Source organism: Schistocerca americana, chromosome 4 (genome assembly GCF_021461395.2).
Source record: "Schistocerca americana isolate TAMUIC-IGC-003095 chromosome 4, iqSchAmer2.1, whole genome shotgun sequence".
NCBI classification, from domain to species: Eukaryota; Metazoa; Arthropoda; class Insecta; order Orthoptera; family Acrididae; genus Schistocerca; species Schistocerca americana.
In genome coordinates, this window is record NC_060122.1 from 673,343,809 (window position 1) to 673,363,135 (window position 19,327).

General features: G+C 38.0%; 1 protein-coding gene across 5 annotated transcripts in view; it reads left to right on the forward strand.

Moving 5' to 3' along the window:
- Window positions 1-18,989, forward strand: part of LOC124612260 (cAMP-specific 3',5'-cyclic phosphodiesterase 4A-like) — a 329,771-nt gene extending 310,782 nt beyond the window's left edge. For 3 of the 5 annotated variants that reach the window (XM_047140347.1, XM_047140350.1, XM_047140351.1), the window contains 2 exons: window positions 1,947-2,117; window positions 15,905-18,989. In XM_047140347.1, the coding sequence (XP_046996303.1) occupies window positions 1,947-2,117; window positions 15,905-15,939 (206 nt within the window). In that variant the 3' untranslated portion in view covers window positions 15,940-18,989. The remainder of the gene's footprint in view (window positions 1-1,946; window positions 2,118-15,904) is intronic. The other 2 variants (XM_047140348.1, XM_047140349.1) reach the window with 2 other exon arrangements.
- The last annotated feature ends 338 nt before the right edge of the window (window positions 18,990-19,327 follow it).

Below are 19,327 nucleotides of genomic sequence, written 5' to 3' on the forward strand. Positions count from 1 at the left end.
CCAAGATCTTTGTGCAGAAACTAAATGCTGCAATCTTCATTAAAAAAAGTAATTTGCACTGTCACTGACATCTGAACATGAAATATTGTTTGCTCTGCAAACTTTCCCTCTATTACCTCCTGTGGTATCGTGTTGTGAGGCAACTCTGTGGACTCACCAAGAATATTTCTTAGCCAAGAAGATGTTGATAAGGTAAATCTGCAGTACCAGTTCTAGACTTCAAACACAACTAAAAGGATTAGTAATAAGCCCCAAGGCTTAAAATCTAAGGTGAATGGTTTCCTTATTGCACATTCCTTGTATTCTGTACAAGAATGGTCACATAAACTGCTAATATTTCTCTGTAATGTGTTACATTTCTTTTTGTGATTTCTTAATTCATTAGTGTCTTTTCTTTATGAATTTTCTCATCAACATTCTGTACACTATGAATTTATTAATTCCACTACTAAGTAGCTTTGGTTCATATGATGTCATGGTACCTGATTAAAAAAATGAACTCATGGCCCCCTTTCCCCTCTCACTCTGCCAGTTATGCAGTCTTCCTTCCTCTTTTCTTTTCTTCTGATGTCCATGTGTCATTCCATGAACCACTTTGTACAGCTTGGTTTACATGATACATGTTATAAAAATGTGTGTGTGTGTGTGTGTGTGTGTGTGTGTGTGTGTGTGTGTGTGTGTGTGTGGTGTGTGCATGCATGCATGTGTGTTTATCCACTTGTTCTCTTAAACCATTGGATTGATTTCAACCAAACTTGGTACACATACCCCTTACTGTCCGGCAACAATTGCTGTAGGGACAAGAACTATGTACCTATCATAGTTCAAGAGATATGAGAAACAATGAGATGCCTAAGAAACTGACGCATCATGCATGATGTTTAAATGTGCTGCTATTTGTATTAACAGTAAATTTCACAGGCTGTATCCACATATGCCGCTAAATGCACCTACATAAGTATATCATGGTACCACCCATAGTTTAGGAGATGTGACATCATACACACTGAGATGTGTAAAAGTCTGCCACATCAGGAATGATGTTTAAATTTATTACTTCTTTGATACCCACTCTATTCACAACATACTTAGCTGGCTGCATCCATAAATGCTTCTGAATGTACCTACACAAGTTTATCATTGTACAACATACAGATCAACAGATATGATGTCATAGATACTGATATACATAAAAAAAATTTCGCATCATACATGCAGTTTTAATACATGTATTCTTCACTACTAAGACACTCATACAGTGGAGTCAGCCTAATCTGTGACAAATGTTTTTTATTCCAGTCTTTGATCACAATATCAATTCCTTTGACAATCAAAGACTGGAATAAAAAGCATTTGACAGTATTGGATCACTGTTCATATTCATGATTATGTTGCAGCTGGTAATCCATGACATCTGGCAGCACCTTTGACAGCTTTCAGCTGTGAAGTGCAAATGGCTGTAGGCAAAGACGATAGCTGTCTATAGTGCTAATGAAGAGATGTTGTCATAGAGATGTTTACAAAAGAGCAAATGTGAATCAGCTGCACCCAGCATATAGAAACTGTCTTGGATCATGTTTCTTAATCTGTATATTGTGCTTACTCATTATTACATTACGCATACATCTTTATATGACTGTATGGGCAATTTCACAAATATTTGGAAATGAAATTGTTCATTACTTCACTGCAAACACAGTTCAATTTTTGTTTTTGTTTCTAATAGAAACTTGTAAAACAAATACCCAGGCAATACTGGATTTGTCAGCTAGTGTTATATAAAACACAGTTCAGTTTTTGTTTTTGTTTCTAATAGAAACTTACAAAATGAATACCTAGGCAATGCCAAATTTGTCAGCTATTGTTATATAAAGTATACTGAAAGTGTCAATCACACATTGCTTTACAATGCACATATACTAATGCATATCTTCAATTATTTACAGAAAATATACTGAGATCCAATGGAACAGATGTACCAGATACAGCAGGAACAGGACGGTGGCGTACAAGGAAGAAAATGCTGCGACGGCGAAGTTCAGGCGGGCCAGAGATGTTTGGTACATCTGCACCAAACACAGGACAACGGAGAGGATCACTTCCAGGGGTGCTGTCAGGTGAGATAAACAGCTATCATTTATGGACTTTTTGAACAGAAATACAAAGTTGTATAATTATTTTAGTTCATAATTTCTTCTCTGTTTTTCTTTTACTTCCCCTTACTCTGCAGTTTTGCAGTTCATTTTCTTCTTAGTTTTCTGGCAGTGTTCATTCTGTCTGTTCTGTGGATGTTACTAAATCTTATTGTGTTTTTTCCTCACAAATCATGAAGATAAGTTGTAAAGGTGAAAGCTAAGTTGTTGAGAGGAGGAGGAAAAGGTCACTTGAAAATGTTGAGAAAAACACTGTTCTTTGTAGACATTAACTATTTACATTTATAACTGTGCTTACAAAATTACTCTGCAAATAGTTGTAGGGTACTTAGTGAGGGTACACCATATCATATAAAGAATATAAGAAAAAGGCTCTTTATGTGTGTGTCTTTGTATGTAACTAAAACCCTCTTATATCTACAACAGCCAATTGCAAACACTACCAGCACATGTCCAAATCACTAAAACCTCTTCATTTACATTCTAATGTTAATTCCAAAGAATTAAGTAGAACTCAAAAATAGCTCACACAAATATTGTATCACTGCTGCAATGTACTGTTCTTGTATTACTTTTGTTGGAATTTTCAAACAGCTATTGTTTATAGTTATTTGTTGGCAGTCCTAATATATGGTTAGTGTGGTATGTGATGTAGAGAGAAAGAAAACCAGCACATAAGAAATTAGTGTTACAGTTCATGATATGGTAATGGATAATGGAAGATTCCAAAATAAATGTGTGTGAGGTGGTATTGAAAACATATCAAGTGGAAGGGGGTAGTTACAAATGAACATCAGAAAGCCCTATTTGTATTGTGTGCCACTGAACTTTCACGCAGACTGCTAACATGAATTTATTAACACAAACTTCAGTTCCAGAAAAAAATAAAAGTCATGTATACAAGGCTTAAGAAAGCTCACCAATGACAAAAAAGATTTTTTGGTGGGTAGAATGTAATGAATACTGATTTAAAGTGTTCCTAGGTTGTAATCCTGTTACATTATCCTGGAAAGGAAGAGCATTAACTGGCCCCTACCAGAATTCACTATTAAATCATTTGAAAATAAGAAACCATGAAGATTATCTAGCACACTAGGAAGGACCCTTTATGAGAACAATGCTTCAGACAACAAAGTTGCAGTCATCTGTTCCCTGCCTTGAAAACTTGGTTTGTTGGTAAAAAAATGAAATGTGAGAGCTACTATCACATTATTGGACCATTCTTGTAACCATTGACAAGCTTACAACATAGGAGGGAAAGTAAACAGACCAATCAAATTACCTTCATATGCTGATTTTCGTTTAATAGCGTATAGCATTTTTCCAAAATTCCCTCAATGAATCCAAGTTTTCTATTTACTCTTCAACAGCTGCTTCCCCTTTGTGAACATTGATCACAAATATTTAATTGGTATGAAAGTGTGCACAGCACAGAGCATTATCACTAGTGCTGTATCTATGCTATGGGATTTAGCATCACTAGTTATCAATGTTGTGCTATTGGACTTTTGTTTGTGTAACATTTCTTGTACAGGCACATTAACAGTTGCTGTAAACAAGATTCTCTTTACATACAGCTAATTATGAACTGCTCCACAGTTATCTAATGATAGTACTTTCACGTATACAACAATGTCCTTAGTGACTAATCTTGAATATTTTACTCACTACGCAGATATAATAGAAACTACAACCAAGAGGGGTCGCACAGTGACGGAACTCATCTTTGACCAAAAAACCGTGAATAGGAGACAGGCTTCATGGGGTACATCAACATCTACGAGGGGCCTTCGAAAAGTTCTGTTATACAATTATTATGGCAGGCCAAGTAACTTTTACTGAAAGCTGCATTTTCCTTTAAAATGACACAGATACATGACACACTTTTCAACATAGTCACCAAGTCTCTGTAAACAACAATCGATATGTTCTTCCTGTTGCACCTGACAAAAATACAATCTTCAGTACACTGTTGAGTTCTTCACTCTTGCTCCGAGAGCAGACTGGGTGGAAACTAGAACACGTAAAATATTAGTTCACTTTGTTACAGGATACCTACATCTACATCTATATCTACATATGTATCCTGCAAGCCACCATGTCGTGCGTGGGAGAGGATACCCTGTACCACTGCTAGTCACTTCCTTTTTTGTACCAATCGTAAATAGATTGAGGGAAAAACAACTGCCTATATGCCTTGGTATGAGCCTTATTTCTGTAATCTTATCATCATGCTGCTTATGTGAAAAGTAAATTTTCATCAACAGAATAGTTGTATATAGTCAGCCCCAAATGCCGGTTTTCTAAATATCCTCAATAGTGCTTCTCGAAAAGAGCATTGTCTTCCCTCCAGTGATTTCCATTTGAGTTCCTGAAGCATGTCCATAATACTTACTTGCATATTATTTGAACCTACCAGTAATAAATCTAGCAGCCAGCCTCTGAATTGCTTCAGTGTCTTCCTGTAATCCGACCTGATGTGGTTCCCAAACATTTGAACAGTACTCAACAGTGGATCACACTAGTGTCCTACATGCAGTCTCCTTTACATATGAGCCACACTTAACTAAAATTTGCCCAGTACTTTACTAAAACTCTCCCAATAAACCAAAGTCGACCACTTGCCTTCCCTACCACAGTCCTTACATGCTCACCCCATTTCATATTGCTTTGTAACGTATTGCCTAGATATTTAACGGACATGACTGTGTCAAGCATCACACTACTACACTGTACTCAAATAGATAGATATGAAGATTTACTTGCCATTGTGTAATCCTTTCCATAGGAATGAGCTGAGTATTTACAGTTTACAGTTGTCTCTGAATATTAAAGTATCACTGGATACAGACAATTAACGAGATTATTATCTTGAAGCACACAGACATAATGTTCACAGTTGATGTTCAGCTTAAGACATAACACACAGTGGTGCCCTATCTAAGACAGTGCTGCTGTCTTAATTATTGATCATAAACTACATGAGCCTTGCTCTGCTCAAAAGTGTATCACCCTCTGTGCAGTGGTGCTGTGGAACTGGGAGAGAGGGCGTGGCTGCTTTAGCGCCTCCCATTCATCATTTCAGAATTCAGCAAGACATATTTCACTTCTGTGGTATCAAAACACGAGGTTCAACAACATTTGGATGATGTAACATTTCACACTCTCAGACCTCTGCACCATTGTTGGCGGAGGACTGAATGCAGATCAGATGAGGAGGCAGGGAGGGTGCCTCCCTGCCCACACCCGAGTATCCACCTTGAGAGTGATAGGGAACACTGGCCAAAAACGTCAGTCATAGGGTGCACGCCAGCATCCAGAGACGCAGATGCTGTTGTCTGGTGCATGACAAAGGAAGCTTTCGGAGCAGTGTGATAACCTTCCAGGGGTAAATGAACATCAGTTTTGGCAACTGGACAGGCGCTGGCATCAGTGGCAGTGGTAGAATCTCGATCTCAGTGGGCACCACAGTGGAGGGTGCTGGCCGCGAGCCTCAGAGAGATGGAAGCGACAGCTGATGTAGACCCTAACTACATGCTAGGTCTGTGGACAAACATTTTGTGGCAGAATCACTGATATACTCAGAAGTGCACCACACCTAGTTTAGGTCATGCTGCTGCAGCACAGCGGAACCTTCGATGACGTAAGAAGACTGTTCGATTGCTTTGGTAACGACTCCACATTCCCAACACTGTTTCTTTCCCTGAATACTTTGTAGAAGACTTCAACTTGCAGCCAAAACTTTGGTTGACCTGGCAGAATGAATTATTTCTTTGGTGGCCTCAGGAGCTCGGGAGAGTATGGTGTTCCATGACCATTTGACAATTATATTGGCAAGTTGCTGTCACGTGGCAAAGAGCAGTAAGAGGACAGAAAATTTTTCAGTGTGTGCACCCATATGTGGGAGGAATGTAGATTCTCCATGTAATTTTTGAACATTCAAATGAACTGCTCAACTTGACTGTTAGACTGCAGGTGAAAAGCTGCAGTGGTCACATGGTATAAGCTATTGGCGGCACAAAACAGTTGGATGTGAACTATAGTCCACTGTCCAAGACAGTGCCCTCTGGAAGACCTTCAGGACAAAAAATAGAAGATAAAGCTGATATAGTACTTGCAGTAGGGTGGGTGACATGGGGATAACAAAAGGAAACTTACTTTAAGTGTCTACCTCCACCAACAATTACGTGTTCCAGAGTGGACCCACAAAATCAATATGAATGCATTGTCACAGTCGGGATGGATGTGGCCACTGAGAAAAGCATTGCAGTAAGCTGATTGATGTTCTGCACAAACTTTGCAATGAGATGTCACTTTCTTCATCTGGAAGCTCATTTCCAGCAGCCCATGATGTCTAGCAGGTTGCTTTGTGTGAACTACATCAAAATGACCTTTCTGCAACAAAGACAAAGCTTCGTGCTGTAGGGAGTGAGGAATCACAATACACATATCACCATTCTCCATATGCAACAGCAGAACACCTGATCATGTGGATAACTCATGACAAAATGAAAAGTAGTAATATGCCATGGGGTGGGGAATGTCTTTTAATCTGTGTGGCCACCTGTGGCACACATTTTGCTAAACATCCTGCAGAGCTGCATCAGAAGCAGTTGCTGTGGCAACAAGATGAAAATTGATTGAGGAATTTAAAATCCTGAGAAGCAATCTGAAAACATTAATCCTCAGATGAATCAAACACTGTGTTGGTACTGGCCGATAACCAAGACAAGAAGTCAGCATTTGAATGTTTGGCAGTTAACAACAATTAATACTGATAATTAGACAATATCTGAGCTCAAGGTTGCAATTTTTGCACCATCTGAGTCCGGACATGCTTGAAAAAGGCTGTCAAGGGCCAGAGATCTGTCAGCAAACAGCACATCTGACCATACAAACATTGGTGGAACTTCATAAGACCCCAGGTAATGGCAAGTGCCTCTTTTTCAAGCTGAATGTAGTTACACAGTGCATTGTTCACAGTTTTCAAGGCAGAAGCAAAAGGTGTACCAGAAGAACCAGTTTCTTGGGAGAGCACTGCTTTGGTCCCATAAGAAGGTGCATTCACATCTAACATGACAGGCTGAGCTGGGTCAAAATGAATCAAATAATGATGGCTTAACAAAGTGTCCTTGCATCCTTTGATTGCTGAAATAAATTCTGGCACTCTTTGGACCAAACACAAGGAATGTTTTCCCAGCACAGCCAGTTGAGCAGTGCACCAATTTGTGCAGCATTAGGAATAAATTTGATATAATAGGTGAGCTTCCCCATGACGGTTTACGCAGCCAAGTGCAATGTAGTAGCATTAATACCCAGTGCATTAATTATGTGACCTAAGTAGTCCAGTTCTCCTTGTAAGAAGGACCACTTTTCTTTGTTGGACTTTAGGCCAGCCAGAAAAAGAACTTTAAACAAACAGTCTAAGTGTGTTACACGATCAGCAAGTGTACAACTTGTGACTACAATTGTCTAACTAGTTAATTGTTATACAACCCACTATGTTGTCCTCATTGGTCAATGCTCATCAGAGACATGGATATTATCAGGAGTGCCCCAGGGAAGTGCAATAGGACTGCTGTTATTTTCTATGTACATAAATGATTTGGTGGACATGGTGGGCAGTAATCTGCACTTGTTTGCTGATGGTGTTGTGGTGTATGGTAAGGTTTTGAAGTTGAGCAACTTTAGGGTGATACAAGAACACTTAGACAAAATTCCTAATTTGTGTGATGAATGGTAGCAAGCTGAAAATGTAGAAAAATCTAAGTTAATGCAGATGAGTGGGAAAAATAGACCGATAATGTTTGGATACAGCATTAGCAGTGTCACGCTTGACACAGTCACATTAAAATATCTGGGCATAAGTTACAAAACAATATGAAAAGGAATGGGCATGTGAGGATTGTGTTAGGGAAGGTTAATAGTCGACTTTGATTTATTGGGAGAATTCTAGGAAAGTGTGGTTCATCTGTAAAGGACATAACATACAGGACCCCAGTGTTTCCTATTGTTGAGTACGAATTGATTGTTTGGGATCCATAATATGTTGAATTTAAGGAATGCATCAAAGCTATTCAGAGGTGGGCTGTTGGATTTGTTTCTGGTAGGTAACATGCTTTAGGAACTCAAATGGGAATCCCTGGAGGGAAGGCGATATTATTTTCAAGGAACACTGTTAAGAAAATTTATAGAAGTTGAAGCTAACTGCAGGATGATTCTACTGTCTCCAACATAAATTGTGAGTGAGGACCATGAAGATAAGGTAAGATAAATTAGGGCTCATACAGAGGCATAACTTTATTTGCAACTGCAACAGGAAAGGAAATGAGTAGTAGTGGTACAGGCTCCCCTCCACCATGCGTTTTATGGTAGATTGTGGAGTATCTACATAGATGTAGATGTAAAACTGTTCCAGCAACAACTGAAAAACTGCAGGAGCTGGAACACTTCCAAATTGCAGTCTCTGAAACGGGAACAAACATAGGTGAGAGTTCAGCACAAAGTATTGCTTGGACTGCTCATCCAGTGGTAAATGTAAATATGCCTCACACAAACCATCTTTGAAAAATATTTGCCCTGTCCCAGTCTGTCCATCAGTTTCTCTGAACTTGGAAGAGGAAAAGTACCCATGAAAATTGTTGGTTTACAGTTGCTTTAAAGAAGGCACACAGACATAAACCACCTGAACGCTTTGTTATAATGCCATTGTCTTTCCATCTGTGCAGTTTTTGAGCAACTTGTTTAGATGTTACACGGGAGAGAGACAGACCCTGTGTGAAAAAATCAGCTGTGCATTGCCTTTCACTGTAATGTGCATTTAAAAGTCACTGCCCCCACATAAACATGGTTCAAACAATTCCTTGTACTTACTACACAAATCAGAAACATTAGAGTGAGGCACTGAAACACTGATTTGTAAAACACTGTCTTGTCTGCACAGGTTGAACAAATCTAATAAGTCTAACACAAAAATGTTTCCACTCTTTTGAGAATTAAGCTTTTGTTGTTGTGGTCTTCAGTCCTGAGACTGGTTTGATGCAGCTCTCCATGCTACTCTATCCTGTGCAAGCTTCGTCATTTCCCAGTGCCTACTGCAACCTACATCCTTCTGAATCTGCTTGGTGTATTCATCTCTTGGTCTCCCTCTATGATTTTTACCCTCCGCGCTGTCCTCCAATACTAAATTGGTGATCCCTTGATGCCTCAGAACATGTCCTACCAACCGATCCCTTCTTCTAGTCGAGTTGTGCCACAAACTTCTCTTCTCCCCAATCCTACTCAACACCTCCTCATTAGTTATGTGATCTACCCATCTAATCTTCAGCATTCTTCTGTAGCACCACATTTCGAAAGCTTCTATTCTCTTCTTGTCTAAACTATTTATCGTCCGTATTTCACTTCCATACATAGCTACACTCCATACAAATACTTTCAGAAACGACTTCCTGACACTTAAATCTATACTCGATGTTAACAAATTTCTCTTCTTCAGAAACGCTTTCCTTCCCATTGCCAGTCTCCTTTTTATATCCTTTCTACTTCGACCATCATCAGTTATTTTGCTCCCGAAATAGCAAAACCCCTTTACTACTTTAAGTGTCTCATTTCCTAATCTAATTCCCTCAGCATCACCTGACTTAATTTGACTACATTCCATTATCCTCGTTTTGCTTTTGTTGAAGTTCATCTTATACCCTCCTTTCAAGACACTGTCCATTCCGTTCAACTGCTCTTCCAAGTCCTTTGCTGTGTCTGACAGAATTACAATGTCATCGGCGAACCTCAAAGTTTTATTTCTTCTCCATGGATTTTAATACCTACTCCGAATTTTTCTGTTGTTTACTTTACTGCTTGCTCAATATACAGGTTGAATAAAATCGGGGAGAGGCTACAACCCTGTCTCACTCCCTTCCCAACCACTGCTTCCCTTTCATGCCCCTCAACTCTTATAACTGCCATTTGGTTTCTATACAAATTGTAAATAGCCTTTCGGTCCCTGTATTTTACCCCTGCCACCTTCAGAATTTGAAAGAGAGTATTCCAGTCAACATTGTCAAAAGCTTTCTCTAAGTCTACAAATGCTAGAAACATAGGTTTGCCTTTCCTTAATCTAGCTTCTAAGAGACGTCGTAGGGTCAGTATTGCCTCACGTGTTCCAATATTTCTCCGGGATCCAAACTGATCTTCGCCAAGGTCAGCTTCTACTAGTTTTTCCATTCATCTGTAAAGAATTCGCATTAGTATTTTGCAGATTCGCATTAGTATTTTGCAGCCGTGACTTATTAAACTGATAGTTCGGTAGTTTTCACACCTGTCAACACCTGTTTTCTTTGGGATTGGAATTATTATATTCTTCTTGACGTCTGAGGGTATTTCGCCTGTCTCATACACCTTGATCACCAGATGGTAGAGTTTTGTCAGGACTGGCTCTCCCAAGGCCGTCAATAGTTCTAATGGAATGTTGTCTACTCCCGGAGCCTTGTTTCGACTCAGGTCTTTCAGTGCTCTGTGAAACTCTTCACGCAGTATCATATCTCCCATTTCATCTTCATCTACATCCTCTTTCATTTCCATAATATTGTCCTCGGGTACATCGGCCTTGTATAGACCCTCTATATACTCCTTCCACCTTTCTGCTTTCCCTTCTTCACTTATAACTGGGTTTCCATCTGAGCTCTCGATATTCCTACAAGTGGTTCTCTTTTCTCCAAAGGTCTCTTTAATTTTCCTGCAGTATCTATCTTACCCCTAGTGAGATAGGCCTCTACATCCTTACATTTGTCCTCTAGCCATCCCTGCTTAGCCATTTTGCACTTCCTGTCGATCTCATTTTTGAGACGTTTGTATTCCTTTTTGCCTGCTCCATTTACTGCATTTTTATATTTTCTCCTTTCATCAATTAAATTCAATATTTCTTCTGTTACCCAAGGATTTCTATTAGGCCTCATCTTTTTACCTATTTGATCCTCTGCTGCCTTCACTATTTCATCCCTCAAAGCTACCCATTCTTCTTCTACTGTATTTCTATAATCCATTCCTGTCAGTTGTTCCCTTATACTCGCCCTGAAACTCTGTACAACCTCTGGTTCTTTCAGTTTATCCAGGTCCCATCTCCTTGAATTCCCATCTTTTTGCAGTTTCTTCAGTTTTAATCTACAGTTCATAACCAATAGATTGTGGTCAGAGTCCACATCTGCCCCTGGAAATTTCTTACAATTTAAAACCTGGTTCCTAAATCTCTGTGTTATCATTATATAATCTATCTGAAATCTGTCAGTATCTCCAGGCTTCTTCCATGTATACAACCTTCTTTTATGATTCTTGAACCAAGTGTCAGCTATGATTAAGTTGTGCTCTGTGCAAAATTCTACCAGGTGACTTCCTCTTTCATTCCTTAGCCCCAATCCATATTCACCTACTACGTTTCCTTCTCTCCCTTTTCCTACTACCGAATTCCAGTCACCCATGACTATTAAATTTTCGTCTCTCTTCACTATCTGAATAATTTCTTTTATTTCATCATACATTTCTTCAATTACTTCGTCATCTGCAGCGCTAGTTGGCATATAAACTTGTACTACTGTAGTAGGTGTGGGCTTCATGACTATCTTGGCCACAATAATGCGTTCACTATGCTGTTTGTAGTAGCTTACCTGCATTCTTATTTTTTTATTCATTATTAATCCTACTCCTACATTACCCCTATTTGACTTTGTATTTATAACCCTGTATTCGCCCGACCAAAAGTCTTGTTCCTCCTGCCACCGAACTTCACTAATTTCCACTATATCTAACTTTAACCTATCCATTTCCCTTTTTAAATTTTCTAACCTACCTGCCCGATTAAGGGATCTGACATTCCACACTCCGATCCGTAGAACGCCAGTTTTCTTTCTCCTGATAACAACGTCCTCTTGAGTAGTCCCCGCCCAGAGATCCGAATGGGGGACCACTTTACCTCCGGAATATTTTACCCAAGAGGATGCCATCATCATTAACCATACAGTAAAGCTGCATGCCCTCGGGAAAAATTACGGCTGTAGTTTCCCCTTGATTTCAACCGTTCGCAGTACCAGCACAGCAAGGCCTTTTTGGTTAGTGTTACAAGGCCAGATCAGTCAATCATCCAGACCGTTGCCCCTGCAACTACTAAAAAGGCTGCTGCCCGTCTTCAGGAACCACGTGTTTGTCTGGCCTCTCAACAGATACCCCTCCATTGTGGTTGCACCTAAGGTACGGCTATCTGTATCGCTGAGGCACTGCAAGCCTCCCCACCAACGGCAAGGTCCATGGTTCATGGGGGAGGGGGGGGGGGGGGGGGAGAATTAAGTATATGAAACAAAACACAGATTGTCACTCGACAAGAAGTTGCAGGCTAACTACACATACTAAGGACTAGAATTCCTTGTCCATTATAGGCAGACAAAACAGCTGCTGTAATGGTGGGCTACTGAGTCTGTCATATGTCAGTTTATTAATCATGGAAACAGAAGCATCAGTGTCCAGCTGTAATTTAATTGTCTTTTGTTCCACTTATAAGTGAACAAAAAGTTTTTTCACATGCCTACTTATGGTATTGTAAGATTTCTGCGATGTGGAGAGTGTGAGGTTTGGCTGGTGCTGCTGTGAATGTCTTCAGTGAAACCTTTTGCATGTGTTGATAACATAGCTGCAGCCATGCGTTTACCTAGCGGCAGTTGGTTGCTGAGCCTAAAGTGCCACGTAAACACACTGTCTGAATGTGACTGCCTTCCACTGTGGTAGCATGTTGCATCACAATGAGGACAAGCTTTCCAGGTGTAATTCAAAAAGCATTGCGGACAAGACTTCCTGAGAGAATTTCGCAACACACATGATGTACCACGAGACTGAAGGTTTTTACTTATATGCTCACTGTTTGTATGGGCCCTGTGTTTAATCACTTTAAAGCTGTCATATACTTTAGAATTAATGTCTTGTGCACATTGAGCAATGAAACACATCGAGCCTCGAAATCAGTCTCTGTTGAGTCCACAATTGTTTGAGATTCCCAAACTGTTTGTAAATCGGGATCAGATAGTTTTAGAAATGCAGAGCAAATGTGCGCATTTGAGACATTCTGTATGACTGAGTCATGTAACATGAAATATCTATAACTGATACCACAAGAACACTTAAAGTTACAATGTCTTGGTTAGCCTTGAGTTGGGCAATGTGTAGTTTTTATTGCTTGAGACAAAAAAATTTAAACCTTGCTGCTGCAACATAGACCTGATTATCAAAATGTTTTTCGTGCAACTCAGCAAGATCATCGCACTTGACTGATTTGGGACTAGTATCTGGACATAACTTTACACACAGGCTGTAAACACTGGGTCCCATTATTGAGAAAAAATAAGCACTGCACTGCATACCTGTCTATTGTAAGTAGCCAAACAGGCTTACAATTGCACTCGATATTCTGACCGTTCTTCTTCCTGACAATGGTATGGATGAAATTTAGATGTGGCAACCCATGGCAGAGCTGCTTGGCAGTTGACTAGTGATGTCATTTGTACACTGAGCAGCAGGTGTTCAAACCTGCAGCACCTGGAACTGAACAATTTTGATTAGAGACATTTCCTGTGGCAGCTCAGACATGATGAAATACTAGGTAAGATACATAAATTCTAAAACAGAAAGCTGGCAACACTAGGCAGTCAGGTATGTGCACACAAAAACCATGCAGCAGGCGAGCAAGTCATTAAATCTCATCGATAATAAATTGTACGTGACAAAAATATGATCATCAGTACAATGATGTGTTATTTACTTGCTCCAAGAGGACAATGAGTGGATACTAGAACATGTAAAACATTACTTCACTTTATTACAAGAGAGATATGTAGATTAACTTCTACTTTGTATAATACATTTCCACAGGGATGTTCTGACTATTTACAACTGTCTCTGAATATTAAAGTGTCTCTGGATACAGGCAATTAACAAGAATCTTCACTTGAAGTATATCAACATAATGTTCACAGTTAAAGGTCAGCACAAGATGTAATATTCACTGATGTCCTATCTAAGATGATTCTGTTGTCTTATTCACTGATAACAAACTGTGTGAACCTTCCTCTGCTTGGCTGTATATCACCATCCATGTGGTGGCACTGCAGAGCTGGGAGGGACGGTGTGGCTTTGACAGCACCTCCTATTCGTTGTTGCAGAATGCAGCAAGACATTGTTAACTTTTGTGGTATCAATGTGAAGTGCTGACTATGTTATGGCACTGCAATCTTTGGATGTTGCCACACTGCCTGTTGTTCAGTTCAGTTCAGTTCAGTCAAAGAGCCATTCACAAAGTTCTGTGTGAACGTCCTCATAGTTGAAAAATCTCTTCCTCCCCAGATGTCCATAAAATTTGCTGAAAAGATGAAAATCATGCTGTGCAAGATCTGGACTTGTTGATCAGCATGTCCTATATCTTGTGGCCATGTTCAAATTGTTCACATCGTTTCACTATGGCTAGATGCAACATTGCATTTGGTCCATATACTGTTACAATTTCATAGTGAATGTGTGCAGTTTAAGACACTTACCTCACAAGAATTGCACTGTCACACATACTTCAAATTTGAAGTACGTGTTCAGTTGCCACATCATTTCAGTCACCCACTATGATACACCTGTTGTTCATGCCACAAAGGAACTGTGTCTGCTGGAAACACAGAACGTATACTCCTCGTCGGACGTGCAATGTCATACTGATAAGTGGACTCAAACTGACAAGTTCTTCGTAAATTTGACTGGATTTAGCAACCACTGAAATAATATCACCATGTACCCTCTCAACTCATGAAGTTTCATTTCAGTTGCTCCTCCCCTGCTGCATGCTTTACTTTTGTTTTGTTGGGCAGTGTATGATTGTTAGTACAAAGCAAAATATATAATTGGAAAATAAAATAAGAAGTGGAATAGTGTATGTCCAAGGATGGATATATACATAGTTTTTTATTCACTATGCTACACTCACAAGGCTTTCCTTTTTTTCTGTAGCCTTAACGCCAATGAAAACTATTTGATACTGGTGAAAAATGAATTAAATACTGCTGCCCTTCTCACCGAGTTATAATGCATCAGCACTCTGTGTCTGAGATTTGTTCTGTTTGACCTGTTCTGCACTGTCATAGTTAATGATGTGTTATTCACTTCATCCCTTGTAGTAGAAATATGTACTGAAATTTTTTTTTTCAGCTCAACTGCATCTACTTCAGAAGACATTGATAGTGACGCTTTTTGCAAATAGATGTTTGGAGAATGTCTGTGTCCCAGCTTCTTATAATAAAATTTATTGTTCATTTTATTCACTCTACATATTCTACAACAGTATTTTTGTAGTGCTTTCTCAACATTTCATACAAGCTAGGAAACTGGAAGTTACGTATTAAAGATTATGATTCAGTTTACGTATTCATCCAGTTATTTCCTCATATATCAAAGTAATGCATCAAATACAGAATAAATTTTAAATTCTATTTCACATCCTATCACATAAGTTGTGGTTTGAGTGATACATGAAAGTTGTCAGCATTTTTATTGACAAAAGTCTTATTGGCTATCCCTTTGTCAATTTGAAGTGAATCATTTAAAATTTTTGTGTACCTCTAAAACTGAGTGGTTTATTTATATGTCTGTGACTGTAAAATAGCAATTGCACTACTTTTAACTTTATATTTATTTGCAAACTTAAACAAAATGATTTATTCCCGGCCTCTTTTTGCCAGGGGACAGCAGCTGTGCAGAAGTTGGTCTCTCCTAGATTGTGAGAATATGATACCAACTCAGGTTGAAGTGAGCCTTCAGTCTACTTCTGGACCCAACATCAGGAATTATTTTTATTACAGGTACAAAATAGCTAGAAAAGTGTACACAGCTTCCATCCTCATTGAGAGTGATAGTGCTGAAAAAAGTGTAATAAATATTTCTATAATAAATGATTTTTAATGATGTATTTGATGAAATGGAAAGACTTTGCAACTACACATGTGTGAGTATGCCTTCCTGGCCAGAGTAATATCTTTTTATAAATTTAAATCAGAGTATGAGTGGTGATATAAGTAACTGAATGATAAAGATGAACAGATATATAATTTTGTGACAGCTTTTCATACTTCCCTTAAATTAGCATTTCAAGAATTTTTGTGTAATGTTGGATATATATATATATATCTCTTATATAAAGTTTATTTTATATATCACAAACAAATACAGGCATTGTGTTTTAAGAACACAACTGTACGCTTATACATCACCGGAGTTTATACAGAGGGATCAAGCAAGTTAGAAGAAATATTATTTGAAACAACGCAGGTAGAGACAGAGTTATTGTGTAGTTGAAAAGTCACAACATATAAATATGTTATTTATTTATTTATTTCTGTTCATTATTCTGGATCATATAGAGCATTTTTTGATCAGTTGAAAGTCATTATTGTAAGCATGATGTACATTTTTCTGACGGTCATAGCCACGAGTGCCCCCTGTGGACTCACTGTTGGTGTCAGCGTATAGTCAGGGGAGGAGCGCAGACAGGGTTTTGTACTCAATCAACTGTATACGCTTACTCTTCTCACAGTATCACATAGTTTTAAAGAGACTAAAGAAACATCTGATGACAACAATAATAAATTGTCAATTTAAAAAGAAAGTTCATACTCAATGTATATAAAATGAGCCTTTCACTGTGTCTACATCTTTCTGTATTTCAACAGTTGAAACATTCCATATAAAATGAACTTCAAACAAGACCACAGATGAAAGGGGCTCTGGTGTATAGATATTAAATGTTGTGTCTGTTTTGAGATGTGAAGGCTGTATAGATGTAGTGGATTTGATTTTGAAGATGATGTTTAATGATTTTGTGTTGTATAATTTTCAAATGATGCATCTCTGGTACTTTATCCATAATCAGGTAACTACCTGAACAGTGACATGATGTTGTGATCAAAGAACTGTTCAGCTGTAACTAAGCAAAGATCTGCTGCTTTACACGAATGAGTATTTGAAACAAAATATTCACAGGGTTTACAAGACATGTAAATTTACAAGGCATGTAAATATAGTATTGTGTAACAATGGATGCAAGTATTAAATTTCAGTGATGTATGTAATTAAATTTTAATTGTAAAGTACAATTTTATATAGTAGGCAATCTCTTTTATGTACCATGTCCTATATGACTCTTTAATTTTCAGTCTGCATGTGTTCTATAACACTGAATGATCTTTAGTGTGAGGTATGCATTTCACAGTGTTACAATGACATATAATGTGATGTTTATCTAAAATATGCAGAGTTTTTGTAAGAAATATTACAGTACTGCCTTTCAGTATAGTACATGGATCAGCCATAAATTTTCGATGTCTAAAAATGATACTCTGCTACTAATGAAGTGAACATTCATTTGATGTAACAATAAGAATATCAGATACAAATTAAAATTAGTTGTGATGTCTTAAACCTCTGACTGTACTCTATATGTTTTTTTTTTCCAAGTCATAGTGACTGTGGAATGTGATGTATGTGTGCACATCACATTTTTGTCTTCACATACAGTTTTAAATATGCTTATTTACAAACTGTGGGAAAATGTGCAATAAGTCCATGTAACATTTCTCATCTATTATATATCAAGTGTCGAAGTAGTAGAGGGGTAAATTGTTACATTCAGTGAAGGTGTTACAAGTTTAGCAAGTAAAACTACACATATGTATTTAAGAATTATGTTTGAAACCATTGGCAACATGTTTTGTCTTGTATTACCTATTATGACTGATGAAACTGAACTAGCCATGCCTCGTATAATAAATGGATGAAATTAATGGACACCCTACTTACAGAAGTTTTCATTTGGCTCAGAAATGATGATTAAAAAGCAAATGGTGTGTCAGATACCAAAAGAAACATAAAAATATTGTGTGTTACCCCATGCTACATTGACAATCTGACTTTGTTTTACACAAATAAGAAAAAAAGAGTGGCTTATTTTGATAACATTGTCCCAGAACTGTGTTTATTTTAAATGAACTATTCATGTATTGATAGCCTTAATATTGTGTTGTGGCAAACTGAGCAATGAAAGGTGTGCAGCATTGTTACTAGTAATTTATGATAGTCCTACTTGTTTGCTTTTTGTTTCATTGGAACCTTTAGATATGTGTGATTCTGTAAAATATGAGATGTACATATGTATCATGATCGATGTATTTCATTTGTGAGTCCATTCCATGTTTCACAATGTTTGTATTGTCTTTTTTGTATTTGTGAAAGATGATGAATGTTATTCTCCTTCTATTGTATGATACTATATCCTCTTCTATTGTACATGTGAACTGAACTTTTAAAAATGTGTCTCAATTTTTGTAAATATCCATTTTAAATATTTATCTACCAGAACTCTGAAGGTGCTATGAAACTATGTCTCTGTTTTACAGTTATGCCCCTCTTTGCCGTGGGCTCTCTACCTACTGACCTCCAGCAATACTGCATGTTTATATTCCAAGTATGAATGTTGTGTGCACCTTAATGTTTGTTCCTCTGTATTTCTTAATCTGTCACAAGAACAATCAGTTTCAAAACAAAAAATAGATGTTTTAAAGTAGGAATGAAATGAAGGATCACAGCTGACTGCATTAAAGTATTATATTTCAAGTTCATCTCTTAATATGTCAAATATTTAGCGTGATGGCATTTTTTTAACTTGTGGAAGATTGTAACCATCTGTAGAATGGAATATCTGTTGGTGTGTGTGTGTGTGTGTGTGTGTGTGTGTGTGTGTGTGTGTGTGTGAGAGAGAGAGAGAGAGAGAGAGAGAGAGAGAGAGAGAGAGAGAGAGAGAGCAGATCACAGCTGAACATTTGAAACAAAATTGACATTGTACAACGTTTTATTGCTTTTGTTTGTGTAATTATTGTGTTAGAAATGTAAATTGTACATTTTTTTAAGAATAATTGTTCCAAGTTTTTAAGACACTCTTCTGTCTGTGGAATAACTTAATTGATTTTGTGTTGAATTAGCTTTGTTGGAGTTGTATGAAAACCATATCAGCCTCTATATTTTAAAAGTATAGAAGGTCATGTTGAATGGAAACGTTTGTGTGGGACAGTTAATAACAAGAATTTTTGTGGATGTTGTAACCTGTTTCTTCA